General features: G+C 41.9%; 1 protein-coding gene across 6 annotated transcripts; it reads right to left on the bottom strand.

Moving 5' to 3' along the window:
• Nucleotides 1–394: 394 nt before the first annotated feature.
• On the bottom strand, nucleotides 395–15,063 carry RNF146 (ring finger protein 146). Of its 6 annotated transcripts, none has more exons than XM_042848036.2 (4): nucleotides 14,614–15,021; nucleotides 12,895–12,999; nucleotides 6,757–6,906; nucleotides 395–2,172 (listed from the first exon to the last, which is right to left on the bottom strand). In XM_042848036.2, exon 4 carries the CDS (start codon nucleotides 2,169–2,171, stop codon nucleotides 1,113–1,115), a length of 1,059 nt encoding a protein of 352 aa, XP_042703970.1. In that variant the 5' UTR covers nucleotide 2,172; nucleotides 6,757–6,906; nucleotides 12,895–12,999; nucleotides 14,614–15,021; the 3' UTR covers nucleotides 395–1,112. The 6 variants fall into 6 exon arrangements, with proteins under 6 accessions (XP_042703970.1, XP_065444607.1, XP_065444608.1 ...); XM_065588535.1 differs by lacking the exon at nucleotides 14,614–15,021 and adding an exon at nucleotides 14,329–14,539; XM_065588536.1 differs by lacking the exon at nucleotides 12,895–12,999 and having other exon boundaries at nucleotides 14,884–15,063.
• Nucleotides 15,064–15,425: the final 362 nt, after the last annotated feature.

Below are 15,425 nucleotides of genomic sequence, written 5' to 3'. Positions count from 1 at the left end.
CACAACCAGGGCCAAACATTTAAACTAGCTGCTTGTCTAAGATGAAATACATCCAGATAAACATACTTGCTCCACTACTGGATGTAACATGTATAGATCACCTGTGGTTTTCTCCTGCAATCCTTTACTTCTCCATCACAACAGCAAAATAAACTGAGCAGCCTTGAAATCAGAATGCATGGCTTCTGACACCACAGTTAACATTCAGTCAGCCAGAAGGATGTGCTCATACCAGTCAGCACACTACATGATAACCTGGTCTGGGAAGTGAGAATTTCAAGATCCCTCAAAGCCAACCCAAAACTCCCTCTTTGGCAGCATAGCATGCCTGCTTCATGATACCTTTGTCTAAGTGCCCCTTGGTACAATTCAATCAAAATGCAAAGACACCACAGATTGTTAAAGTGTAGTTTTTATTAAATTATAAATTTTGTAACAAAAACAAGACAGATCAACAAAGACCTCAAAAACAAAACTACAAGGACTAGACAGCAAAGCCAATGAAAATGCCATGAAGTGTGTACAGATAAGAATTTTCAACAAAAGTTAATAGCATTTTTACATTTCCATTGCATGACGATAAAATGATTTCTTTGTCTAATAAAACACATCTTAACTCCAAACTCACATATATTTTCTCACATTAAATTAAGCATCCTGCTCATACCCAACATCTTGTCTGTTCCCACATTGCTTTAGTGTTCTTTTCATATATCAATCCATGCAGAAAGTAGTAAGACACTTAATGCAACAGTCAGATAATGAAGACAATCTGAGTTGTACAGTGGATATACATTGGCCAAAAAGGGACTGAGTATCTCCACGGGGTAAAATGCTACAAAATAAACACAAAAGACATTTTCAAGAAAACTGGGTATTGCTAAGTAGCTTTCAAACCATTAACAAGACACCCCAGTTTCTTACATTTAAAGAGTCTTCCAGCTGAGACATGTTGAGAATTTAAGTTAACAGGCCAAATCTGTCACACACACACACACACACACACCCCCCCCCCCCCGCTTCAAATACACTGCTAGGTTTGAGTGCAATGCCAGCATGGACAGAAAATTTACAGATACTGGACTGAGTTTTTAAAACACATGGCTCTAAATTTAAACTTCAGTTACCGTGCACTGTCCATCAGGCCTTCTAGATCTTACACTGGTGCTTACTGCCCCACCCCCTGCCACTGGTCTCTCTATTACTGATTGGTTTGCATTCGCATTCAAGTGTCTTTGCTGGGCAGAGGACGTGTGTTGCTGAAGTTGAGCATACACATCCTCACTATCGCTGCTATCATCCGATTCGGTTTCCTCAACGGAGGTATCAGGGGCTGGCACCCTACCAGAAGACGATGACTCATGGTCTTCCTCTCCCTCTCCCCTATGACTTCTTTCAGCCATGTCGTCTCCGTTTATTTGTAAGTGGGCAAAAGAGTTCTCTAAAGAAGTGCTTGCATCAGGTGATGGCGTTGCAGGACTCGTCAGCTGACCATCTAGTGAAGTTAGGGGTCTAGCAGAAACGGATGCTAGAGGCTGCGCAGCAGCAGCCCCCAGAGCCGATGTACTGTCTGCGCCATCAGCAGAGCTCTCTCTTCCTAGATTGACAGTGTTAGAATCACAGTCCAACCTAAGCCCGGCCACTCCCTTCTTTGGTATATCTATTATGTCCCGTTTTATTTTCCTGCGACGTCCATGCTCATTTCTCCTATACTGAACCATGTTTTCGAGATCTGCTACATACAAAAACCCAGCAATTAACATTTCAGTACTCTTTTTACCTTTGGAAAAGGCATCTTCCAGCTCCCTACTGGTACGTTCATCATATTGCCACCAACCATTTCTACCTTCATAGTACCAAGCATATTCCCCATTGCCTCTGCTCGCCACTTTGAGTTCCTCTGGCGATAGTAAGGTTGGCTTGTCAAGAAAGTCCTCAGGAATCTCTTGCCGACACAGTGCACATCGTTTTCCAAGCCAGGAAGCTCCCTTCACACACAGATAGCAGAAAACATGTTTACAAGGCAGACTCACTGGGTGGACACACGTTTGCAGACAGATAGCACATTCAGGGACTGTCAGGGAAGGTGTTGTATTGGAACATGACTCATTTGTCTTCCTATTAGTGGGAAGCATGTTGATCGAGTGATCAATTTCACCACAGCCAGCCATCCTACAAAGAATCAGAAATAGATTTAAGTCAGGTTATAAGTATTAAGCCAAATCAGTACCTTAACTCACCTAAGACAATACTAACCACAGAAGAAAGAAAAGCTTTCCATGAAGTTAAACTTTCGGACAATCAGATATGAAACAAACTGAACATTTTAAAATATTTAAGTTTTATAGGTGCATATCTTTAGGAAAGATTATAGCATTCTGTTCCCTAGTTCAGGGACATTAACAAAAACAATGGCTTCCAAATACCAAGTTCAGCATCCCAACCTTGTTGTCTATTTCAGTTTTAGTATGCCAGTTCAGACTAATTGGTTTGCAGTTCCTTCTGTGCTCCCAGGCAGGGTGTTAGCTAATCAATAAGGAATTTTCTTTCGTGCATACTCTGCTTGAGTGCATTCAGTCAGCCAGCTGTTTGTAGGCCTCTTCAAGAAATGAACAGAAGCTGAAAGTTTGTAAATCTTGCTTTCATGCCAGAAAATCCTCAAGAAGTGCTCTGCCTGTAGGCACCTACATGAAGCAACTTATAGGGCTTGTCTTAATAATGCTCGTGAGCATCAACTCAGGAGTATAGAAGATGGAAATACCTATTCAGTAGCCTTCTCCCACCCCCACAGCACTCTATGGGATGTTCTCATGAGGGACTTTCCTTCCTTCCTTCCTCTCATCTAATAGCCCTCAAGAGTCAGCTAGGCACCCAGGCAAAAGAAGTAACTTGTGATGAATGGTGAGTGTTGTAGAGCAGTGGCTTTCAACCTTTTCAGACTTCTGTACCCCAACCCTTTCAAGAGTCTGATTTGTCTTGCATAATCCCAAATTACACCTCACTTTAAAAACTACTCGCTTACAAAAGACATAAAAATACAAGTGTCACAACACACCATTACTTAAAAATTGCTTCCTTTCTCATTTTTATCATATAATTATAAAATAAATCAATTGGAATATAAATATTGTACTTAAATTTCAATGTATAGTATATAGAGCAGTATAAACAAATCATTGTCTATATGAAATTTTAGGTAGTACTGACTTCGCTAGTGCTTTTTAATGTAGCCTAGTGTAAAACTAGGTAAATATCTAGATGAGTTGATGTACCCCCTGGAAGACCTCTACATACCCCCCCGGGTATGCGTACCTCTGGCTGAGAGCCAGTGTTGTAGAGTGCTCAGAGAGAACCTGCATCATAATTCCTACCAGACACGGCTGTAGCTAGCAGTGACACGTGTTGGCAACCATATTAACTCTAGATTTAGGCTTGCAACAGATACCATTCCAGCTCCTTCTTGCCTGAGGTACCACCCTCCCTTCCCAAGTGGGTGGGTTTCTACTTTGCCTCTCCAGCCTACCATCTTTGGTAGGTGTTCTCAAAGTAAAACTGTTCTTTAAAATATCTTCCCTCCTCCGAACAAGGTATTAGCTGCCTCAGGGTTGATACTAGTCCTCTTTACAATATACAGACTGCTGCCTACCAGACCCTCTCTCTCTTGGAGCAATGTTTCTTTTTCAGAACCAAACACCCCAAAGGTTTGAAAATTTCAGAAAGTTAATGTTAAGGAATTTTCAGGGGGGGAAGGTGGAGAGAACCCAGTTTGAAAGCTGTGTGAGGTTAGAAGGGGAAAGAACTGTTAAAGGCCTAAAGACTGTTAGGCATTATTTATCCCCTACAGAATTCAAAGGAAAAAGGGAACTAAGGACACAAAGCAGGCTACATGACAATACAAATCTGAAGATCAAACCTCTCTTTCTAGTTTTAGATAGGGTCCTTCATATAGCTTCCATGAGTCCAAAAAAACTACCTGAAGGGTTAAAATAATATTGGTGAGAACACTAATAAAGGGATCTTTCCTGTTCATTCTGTTGTGGAATCTCAAGTGCTCTCTTTGGGAGAATCCTAATTCGACACGATCTTCCTCCTAATACAGCAAGATTGTTTATCTTGAGGAAATTTATCAAACTACCTGGGACTCGGCTCCTTCAGGAACCAAGAAACTCTCTTGTTCCCCAGAGGATGTGCAATCCCTGAGGAACTCAGACACAGATAAGGATTTTAAAAGGATTAGGTATGTAGCAGCATCTCAGGCCTTTTATTTTAGTGCATTCCCTATCTGCTAGGTAACATAGTTGGGTACTATTGTCATAATTTTCTTCTGAATGACAGACACTAATCTCTTCAAACCACTTCCTGGTCATCAATTTATGCGTGCTAAAAGCACCACAACTTGAGCACTTAGGAGATCATGTGGATAACTGTGCCCACCTATATGTCAGTTTCTTATCTGAGAATTTCCCCCTCCCTTAGGCAAGATCAATAACTAAGAGGAAAGATTAATGGAATCTTTGTAATAGTGTCTGAATTGCCATGCCAAAATGCAGAAATAGAATTACCATCTGGCAATTGTCTTTCTGCACAGTAATATATGCCAAATTGAGTGATTCACCCTAGAATGATCTGAGAAGATACTATACCAGTTGTGTTACAGATTTTCCTCCAATTAGCTTGCTTTGTAGCTTTCTCAGACTTTTGAAGTTATGTTTTGGAATAGAATTTGTTTAGATTCAAGTTAGTGTTTGTGCTTGAGAGTTTATTACAGAGGGACACAAGCTACTGATTTCTCAGAATACCCACAGTATGTAATGAAGCTGGTATTTCCCAGGGAAGTAATTGAAAGAAAAACCCTTTACTGATTACCATATGCCAACAGTTGAAGAGGAGAGCAGGAACAGCAGCTTCCATAATGGTGTATTACTGTCCAGAAAGACTGTTAGGTAAAGATTCTTATTTCCCTACTAGTTTTACAAGAGACTCCCTTCTGAATGCTCTTTTTAAAATTGTCCTCTCTTTAGAGGAGTGGAGGAAGTTAAACATCCTTTGTTTATAAATAATTTTCTATACAAGTTTCATATCACACCTGATTAACACCTCAGAGAAAGCTGAGACTGCCAAACGCTAAGCATGAATGCAGCTGGTATTGGAAAATCACAAATTCTGGTGCCACAAATTGCACTTACTGGTAACCTCTAATGGCAGGAGATTCAAAGTTCCCACTATTTAGTAATAGCAATGCAAAAAGCATTAGCACTTAGAAACTCTGATCAATGGTTCAAATGAGTTAATTTATAGCTAACATTAAACCTATGTTACTTCCAACTTGCCATGTGAAAGCATGTGGGGTGGAGTGGGGGGGAAGCTAGATTTGCCTTCGGTCTTGGAATGCTGGCTCTCAGGAGAGAAACTGAGACATTCCTAGTTTACACAGATGTGTGTAATCTCTAGAAGAGATTGCCAAACTAATCAAATTCTGTTTCTTGACTTGCGAGTGTGGAACTGGCTTATCTAGGACTTTTTGCTTATTCACTTGGCTTGAGCTAAAAGAGGAAGACAATTATTTGGGGGGGAATGATTTCAGGTAGCTAGGGCACGACAATCTTATCTCAAAATTCAAACAAGCACTGTTATTCCATAACTTAGAGGGATAAAAACCTGTTTTTTAAATTAACAAGGCTGAAGGTTTAATCCATTTCTCCAGAGGCCCAATCAGCTTCTTGGTTCCTATAACAGCTGAGGTCAACTGGAGTTGCATATGCACAAATTAGGCCCCAGAACATTTAAATTCAATAAAACCAACGCCATCTACACATGTCATTTTTAGAAGATCCTATCATTAATGTTTTTTCTTAAATAATCATGTTTTATGGGTTTACTTGATTAATCAGATCCAGTAGGACAAACAAAAAATATTTGTTTTTAAAATTAGTAAATGGCACTTCAAAAGGAGAAAAAAATATTTAGAGACCACAGTAGCAATGGTCAAGTTATGGTTCAGAAGGCACTTTCATTCCAAGCTTACTTTCAGGTGCTCATATAAGTAAAGGATAGCTTACTCTGGGCTGAAATTTCCCATGTTTGTTCTTAGCCCAATGGTAATTTTTTTTATTTTGAAGTTTGATCAACAACTAATTGGGGTCAATCTGTAGGACTGCCTTTATGTTTAATTGCTTAAGCTCTATTTTCACTTTTTTAAATGGCTGATAAACAGGAAAAATTATGTTTCTTACCACTGTTGCAAAAAGCAGCCTAAAATATACATAGTTTTCTTTTTAAAAGCAGTCTTTGAAATGAACTATCTGAAACATTTGGACCAAAAATTCAGGTGTGAAAAGAATGCTCAAAGAACACTGGGCATTTGAACCACATTAAACAATGCATGTTGAAATGCAATAAACCACTTAAGATGGACCCAACCCACACTTCTGCCAGACATCTGTCCCTATTATCCCCTATTTTTATAGGAATGTATTATCATTAAATCATACATACAGCCAAAGAATGTGTGAAATTGTATGTCTGGAACAGTCCTCATTAGCACTCAAAATTTGGAACAGGTGATGCAGGAGATCTAGATAAAAAGCCTTCAGGCATTGTGGGTCCCTTCAAAGAGAGAAACTGGATTTATCCAAGTAGATAATTATTTTTGTTAATAATGGTAAAGGCCAGATTTTGAACCTCAACTCAGTATCTCTTTAAATAACTGATAAATGCAAGTCAATTAACATAATAAAACAATGATGTTGAGCTTACTTCTTTTTTAGTATGGTTCCTGCTGAAGCATGCCACAAGACTAAAATTATCCTCTTCAAATGTATCCAATCAGAATATAATGTACTCTTTTCCACTGTTGGCTCATTCTTCTGCTCTGCACAAGGGAACACTACTAGCGTTTCAACTTCTCTGCAAGTTGAGGAAAAGAAAACATCATTATTAGAGCAACACTGAACAGAGTTCCCTTTCATTTAGCAGTCTAATAGCAAACAAAATACAGTGTTATGGTCTCATTCCAGCAAACAGAAGAATACCACCCTCTTTTACCATTTTATGCAGGATATTTTCAACATCTAGAAATACAGTTTTCAAACAGGTGGTTGTCTTGTTTTAAAATCCCCAATTTCTGCCTGCATTTTGTCATCCACTTTTATGATATCAAACTTCAACAAACCTACCTCACTTTCTAAGGTATTTATAAAGGCAATTGCATTGGTATACAAGAAGTAGGTAACTGCGGGTGAACAGTGATTCTTAAGACTGCTGCTTCCTATGTACTGGCAAGCAGTGGAGAAACAAGAGCAACTATGTTCATACCTAATAGTACTCTCTCTACTTCCCAAGCCTTTCGACACATTGCATAATTCTAGGAAGTTGTGTGCTCAATCACAAGTCCCTTCTTAAACTCAGGGAGTTTGGGAAGGCAGAGGGGCTTTAACATTCATAAAATGTTTTGGGATTCATTCATAATAAATTGCATGTATGCATTTTGTGAGAGAGGATGAGAAGGTAATTCAGTTTCCATAACCATTTAGTCAAATGCCTCCTTCAAAGTGCCAAGGGTACCAGTTAATGCCAGTCATGATATACTTTGGCTTGTGTGACATGAATTAGTGTCAGTCTAGTTTCTGCTGAACAAATCACACATTGCAAATAGCCATCAGATGGTAATAACTGTCTTACTAATGATAAAAGCTGGAACTGAAGCAGTGACTCTAATAACTCTAAAGCAGGGATCTGCAACCCCCCCCCGAGGTCACAAAATGATACCAAGGTGTCAAGATCACATTGTTCCCATGCCCTAACCGGGATCAAGAGAGGTCTTACTATTAAAAAAGGGAGATGAAATATGGAAATAGTTGATAACTCTTAGGGTATGGCTACACTACCCATGTTACAGCGCGGCCACGGCAGTGATGTAATGTGGGCAATATAGACACACTATCGCCAGGGGAGAGCTCTCCCGGAGATAAAAAAAACCCAGAACGAGCAGTGGTAGCTTTATCACACTGTCTATACTGGCGCTTTTCAGCGCTAAAACTTTTGTTGCTCAGGGATGTGTTTTTTCACACCCCTGAACGACAAAAGTTTTAGCGCTGAAAGTGGCAGCATATACACAGCCTTACTCGTGCTCTAAAGCATTACCAGTCCTATGAGTAGGGCTCCGTGTCTGTCACAGAGCTCGTGGAAGTCATGGATTCCGTGACTTTTTGCAACCTCCGGGACTTCCGCAGGGGCCAGTGTGGCTGACCTCAGCGGTGCCAAAGCAGCTGGCCCCCGGGACAGCCACATCAGCCGCTGCTCCGGCAGTCACGGCAGCGGTCCCCGGGCAGCTGGCTGGAGCAGCCGCAGTTCTGGGCACTGGTCCCTGGCCAGCCGGCTGGAGCAACAGTGGTTCCCGGCCGGCCAAAGCAGCCATGGCCTCGGGCAGCAGTCCTCAGCTGACCAGCCGGAGCAGCTGTGGTCCGCTGGCCCCGGCAGCTGGTGCCGCTGGCCTTGGTTGCCCTCTCCCAAATTTAATCATCGGTATTTTTAGTAAAAGTCATGGATAGGTTGCGGGCTGTGAATTTTTGTTTATTGCCCATGACCTCTCCATGACTTTTACTAAAAATACCCTGACTAAACCGTTGCCTTACCTATGCCTATGAGTTATACATTCCTCCTCTGCATCATGTATTACATCTGAGGTTCATTTTAAAGTGAACGTGAGGAAGTGTCATATGTTTCCATTCACTCAAGAAAAGAGCTATTTCAGTGAAATTTTAGTGCCCAGATCTGACTCATATGTATGCAGCAGAGTGAAGTTAAAAAGTGATAGGTCCCCGAGAGAGAGCTGAATACTTAGCATAATTGTAGAACATACATCATTGATAACAGCAGACTGTAAATGTTTAGATGACTTTTTAGTTAACGTGTCTGAGTAATAAACGGCCATACTAAAGTTATTATCTGGCTACAGCTGAGTATGGGACATTTTAGAAATTATTCCTAAGGAATATTGCCAAGATCAACAGGCCTCAACATATGTCCTCACACCCTTTTAAAGGCAAAGGTTGTTTTCAGTGTCTCTGGTCATCCCCCCACCTCCTCCACCCATTAGCTTCCAAAAAGAAGAGCTGCAACAGTGTTAAAATTTCAGCTCCTCCTTAAGCAGCCCAACAGACAAGATATTGGGTTTACTGTGACCAAAGAGTCAGTTGTAACAAAGCTCAAGGCCCTGGGTGTGGTGTTGATCTATCACCTTTCAGAAGCTGGCATTGAATTACGGCTGCTGCATCTCATTTAAAGAAGCTTTTTGTCTAACCCTTTTCCGAATCCACTGTCAGAGGTGATGATACACATCATAACCCAAATTAATTAACTGTGGAGTGGGGAGAAGGAAAATAAGTCAGGTCTTTCAATTCTGAATGAGTCCTTTTCAAAAGAGTATGCTCTGGGAGTGTAATTATCCCTAAAAAAAAAAAAAAAAAAAAAATCTCATCAGGGATATAATTATAAGGTTAAGGTAAAGCAGCTTTTTAACTGCTCTGTACCTTTAAAATGAATTACTTCAGAAACTGACTTCAGGAAACTTCTACATTTCATTAAACTGTTATTTCTACATTAAGCAAGACTTGAAAAAATTACCTAGCCAGGATGAAAGATCCCTGGGCTGAAACCTGCACCCTTCCCCAAACTGCCCTGCTCTGAATTTCTGTATGTTTTAAAGTAATTTCTCACCCTATGCACCTAACATTCTCTTCCCCACCTGTACCACACCCAACTCTCCCATTACACACATAAAACCTCATTTCATTCACCAATCATCTCACACACAGGGGCTGAAACATTTATTCAACACCTAACAGCCAAATTATTTATTAAACTAGAGGAGCAGCTCCAATGGCCAGGAGCAACATCCAGCTGACAGCCACATCCCACACCAGCTGCTGTGAAAGTGAAAGGTGCTGGGATTTCTACCAAACTGATGTCCATAGTCTATACTCAGGGGTTCCATCTTTTGAAGTGTCTGGCTAGCAGGTGTCTCCTGCATCCTTCAAAGCCCGTCTGGTTGTTGCAAGAGTGATGGTGGGGTTCTCCCAACAAAACCATCATCCCACCCTGCATCTGATTTTGGCACCCTCCTCTACTGCTCAGAGCTTTTCCCAAATTGAAACAGAAGAAAATTGATTATTCTTGTCAGTTTAACTGCTGCCCACAGAGTACTCTCTAACAGCAGTACTTGTGGCACCTTAGAGACTAACAAATTTATTAGAGCATAAGCTTTCGTGGACTACAGCCCACTTCTTCGGATGCATTCCATTCTATATGCATCCGAAGAAGTGGGCTGTAGTCCACGAAAGCTTATGCTCTAATAAATTTGTTAGTCTCTAAGGTGCCACAAGTCCTCCTGTTCTTCTTTTTGCGGATACAGACTAACACGGCTGCTACTCTGAAATCTAACAGCAGTGAAGACCGGGAATGCTCTGGTCAGTTTTTGCTTGGATGCTGCTTTGGAGTTCTGAACAGCAATAGAGGAACTAAAAATCTGCGGATTTAGGAAGACAGAGCTTTCAGTTTCTACTTTGTTCATATTTGGAAGGTGATCTTCACAGTCATAAGGGCCAGATAGAAGCTTATTTCCAGATAGAAGCTTATATTTTGCAAAAGCAGATAGCACGAAAGCTTCCTGCTTGCCAAAGGCTAGTGGATGTTTAAAGCCTTGTATTAAACAGTACTGCCAACCTTGCGAGTACTGTACCACTACACAGAGTACTCTGAAATAATTAATGCAATTAAGACATTAATTCATAAAATTAAGATTTAAGATTGCCCCTGTATGCTTAAAAAGATATGAAATCCTCATTCAATAACTTGTCAATAAATGTAATTTAAGATACATATAAACTTTTCTTCTGTAAATACAGCTGGCTCTACCAAAAGCCAATTTTAGAATTTTTCATTAGGCTCCCTGACTCAAAAGAAGTCAAACAAACCCCTGTCTGAATAGTGCCTCTGCTTAATACTCATGAAGCAGTTACAAAAATTGCAGAATTTTTTTAAGATACTCCAACTTAAAAAATGAAAATTATACTTCCGTCTGAAAATTTGTTACCTGCCATTGCTACAATTAACACATGATATTACTATAACTGAAATTAGTTTGTCTTCTTTGTGCATTTGACAGCACACTGTGACAGACAATTTCACTGTCTCCCCCATATAACCATCTTTCCCATGTTTGCGTGAATGCAAAGCAGTGGGAAAGATTTAAAATATATCTATATTAGTGATTAGAAAGATTTTATATATCTATATCTATAAATAGATATAGATATATAAATGATGTGATTAGATTTCAAGTTGATAGAGTCCTTTTATGCATTCCATGATCAGTTAATAAAAAGGGCTGATGTTTAGTTAGCAGATATATCCATTCACTACTGTATCACTGGGAAAAAAATTAGTATAAAATGGTCAAACATTTTTAACAAAACTGGTGAAGAGATGTTAAAAATAAAAGTTTTCCTCCTCTTATTCTGCTACAACTGGAACCTGAATTCTAAGCCCAGTTAGGACAGATGCGTTACAGAAGTTTCAATTTCACAGGATCATAGGAACGTCGAGCTGGAAGGGTCCTCAAGAAGTGATCAAGTCTAGCCCCCTGTACTCAGGCAGGACCAAAGTAAACCTAGACCACCCTGACAGGTGACTGTCCAACCTGTTCATGAAAACCTCCAATGATGAGGTTTCCATAACCTCCCTTGGAAGCCTATTCCAGATCTTAACTGCCTTTATAGGTAGAAAGTTTTCCCTAATATCTAATCTAACTCTGCCTTGTTGCAGATTAAGCCCGTTACTTCTTATCCTACCTTCAGTGAACATGGAGAACAATTGAACACAGTCCTCTTTAGAACGGCCCTTAACATAGTTGAAGATTATTTCTAATAAAGGATAAACAACTGCCAAATTTAATAGTCCTACTATGGACTTATTTCTAATATATCTAAACTTTGATTCACCATTCATAACTAAAACAATATAATATTCATTAACTCCAACAGGAATTTTGCCAGTGATGTCCGTGGAAGCAGGTTCGGGCCCCAAATTACCACTGCTGCGTAAAGACAGGTGCTGGATACAGCAACACCTTTATAACTTTGATTAAAATGCACAGCAGAGAAAGAGTATGATTCTGTTAAGTTGGCTTTCTACCACCAATTCTAGAAGTCAATTGTTCCTGTACGCTTTGAAAATTCTGCAGTTCCATCTTGTTAACTGACCGTTCGATTACAGCTAAATTGATGCTGCATAATTTGAAGATGCAAGTTAAACAATATTTCATCAATTGATTTACATATTTGTTAAAAAACGGGCACAATTTCCTTCCTTCCTTCAGCACAGATTCTGCACCATATCAATAAAGTCAGAGTAGCATTTTTTATTTCTTACGACTACTGTAATTGTTAGCAATTTAGTTCTGTCCAACAGATAGTAGAGTAAATTGCTGCAAAATTATCAGTAAATAAAAGTCAGATTTACTCTCATTTTGACCGAGAGCAGTTCCAAAGACCAGTTTTAAACAAACTGTCAACACTTGACTGCTGCATCTGTGCTTTTGTTTTCAAACTTGTATTTGATTGCAATATTTCCTTTAAGATATCAAATTTGAGAAACACAAAAATAAATACTGTACCTTATTCCTCCTAACGATTACTAAATAGTCTGGAATTTGTTTTAGCAGACAAGCAAATAAACTACAACATTTACAGTCCGCAAAATAGGAAGATTACCATGAGATTCAGTCAAAGAGTAAACATTTTATCGTTTTTATTGTGAACTAAAAACACTTTCAATTTATTAGATCATGCCAATACAGGTTACTATCTGTTGCTCTTAGATAAAAATTATATTTACCAGATATTCCTAGTAGTCTATTAGTTTCAGTGGAGAAGCTGTGTCATCTGTTCTTTGTACCAAAAACTGGGCCACAGATCTATTTTCATCTTCCATTTAAACTCGCTAAAAACAATGCAAGGAAATCCCAGGGCCCAAACTATTAGTTACCAAAAAAAGCATTTTCACTAAAAGTTTTTGGGTGCCCCCTTTTTAGACCTCCTAAAGTACCTTAAGCATTTTGATATAATTTCCTAGCTCAGTTTTTTATTACAATAATGGAAGTTACAAGCTACAGAGATGACATTTTGAAAACAGGATAGACAAAATACTGCACAGCATTATTTAAAAGATATTAAAAATTAATACTTCATACTTAGGCAGTCCCTTTGCTCTGAGGAGCAGCCATGCCCTCTCCCTTCTCCCCTCCCCCCCAACATTCCTCCGTGCCTCCCTATGGGGGCACGCCCCACTGTTTGAGGACCTCTGGTCTAGAGTATTGAAACTTAGATATATTTTAATATTTACAAGTCAATTCTGCCTCCACTAACTGTTCAAAATACCCAACCACAGAAGAAACTGTGGAAAACACTACAAATACCTAAAACAAAGCAAAATAATCCTGTGTGAAGTCATCAAAAGACACATGAATGCAAGATTCGGATGAAAGATGATCAGCTATTTCTCAAATGTCTGGATATTACTTATATCTAAGCTTGGAAGTAAGATTTTTATCAGTAAATGTTGGTAAACATCAATTTCACCATACACATAAACCCATGAAAAATAGTTCCATCCGTGATAACTGAAATTTACAGAGACAAAACGAGAAAAATGCTCCTTGAGACCTTCTTAGAGCTTGATTTGAGAACATTTAGGTTTTATGTTTTGACATGTGATGTTGACAATTTGTGTTTTAAGTTATAAAAACATAACTTCTTGAATCTCAGTGTCTACTGTCACTAAACAATTGTCTGAACCCGTCTGACTACCTATAATTTCCCACAACCATGAAAATTTAAATCAATAAAATATGCAGAAAAATAGACATGGGTATTATCCGTGCAAATCATAAAACAACAACAAAAAATTTATCCCAAGCCTAGTTACATCACACCCCACCCTGGGCTTCCCACCTGTCAGGAGACACAGGTCCCCTCCCCAGAGGGTTTTCAAAGCTCGTGGATAAATTATAAATTTACTGCGAGTTTGATGGTTTACGATTTTTTTTTTAAATAAAATGTTCAGCGGGGTCAAGTTTCCCCGATGCGCTGCCCCCGCCCCCACCCGTGGGCTGAGCTCGGAAGGGGGCGAGGGGGATAAATTAGCACAGTTCCAGGGGGGAGGGGGAAGGACACCGGCGTCACGTGACCGAGGGGTTACGCAGTTGCCAAACAACGCAGCCGATTCCCCCGGGTGGGTGGTTGCCAGGGGCTTTGCCCGCCCCGCTCCTACCCGGCAAAGCGGTGCGGGCCCCGCTCCGAGTGAGGGGCGGGCGGGCTCCTGCTTCTCCGTAGGCAGTTACCACCCGCCCCACCCCGGGGGCTCTGTGGCCTTTTGTCCAGGGCCCCGCACGGCGGCCCCGGCATCCGCCCCAGCCCCCGGGGCGGGGAGGCCCCAGTGGGAGCCGCTGTGAGGAGCCCGCGGGGTGGGTGAGCGGAACCCCCCGACTCTCCCCCCGCGGGCGCGCGCAAGCGCCCGAGCGGCGGGATCTAGAACGCGGCGGCGTCACGGACTCACCCGCGGGCCCGGCTCGCGCTGCTCCGTGCCTTCACCGCTGAGCGACGAGCAAACAGCCGCCCGAGCCACCGTCACCTGCCGCCGCCGCTTCCAGCCGCCGAGAGAACGAGACGCGACGACGTCAGCGCGCAGAGGGGAGGAGGAACGCACCGGGGCGGGGGGGGAGCCTAAGAGGGGGTGGTGACAAACCAGACCCCCCATTGGCGCGCGGCCAAGTAGCCCCTCCCCCGCGGTGTCTCTCTGGGGAGACCCCCAGCCTACAATACTCACAACCATCTTCCTACTGCTGCGCGTGTCCGCCGCGCGCTCCCTCTTGCTGCTTAGGCCCCGGCGGGTGGCGCGCGGCCCTTGGGGCGCGCACCGCGGGGAGCGCTGCGGAATGTGTCTGAGCCTGTGCCCAGCAGCCCGGAGCCGGCCGGCCGCCCCTGCGCAGACCCGGCTCCCCCTTGCGGCCTGCGGCGGCGGGGACCAGCTGCTCTCGGAGTCTGACCTCGTGGGCGGCGGCGCAGGCTGCGCCCGCTCAACCCTGCAGGGTTTGGCCAACGCGAATCTTCCAGCTGGGCGGCCAGCTAGCCTGGCTCTGCAGCCAGCAAGAGGTGGAGAAGCTCGCAGTTCGCTTCAGTGGTGACTCCCCTTCACTGTTATTTTATACCTAATGTTGCATGTGTCCGGCTTGAGCTCCCAGCCCCTGGTTCTTGTCCTGATTCCTGCCGCTGGATTAGCGAGCCCCTGTGGGCCCGGTATTTTCTCGTTGTGCGCTGTGGTCTTTTGGATCGGCTAAGCTCTTCAGGTCTTTTGCTATAAGGCATTTT

The sequence above is a fragment of the Chrysemys picta genome, chromosome 3 (genome assembly GCF_011386835.1).
Source record: "Chrysemys picta bellii isolate R12L10 chromosome 3, ASM1138683v2, whole genome shotgun sequence".
Classification (NCBI taxonomy): Eukaryota; Metazoa; Chordata; order Testudines; family Emydidae; genus Chrysemys; species Chrysemys picta.
This window is presented reverse-complemented; position numbering and strand designations above follow the sequence as displayed.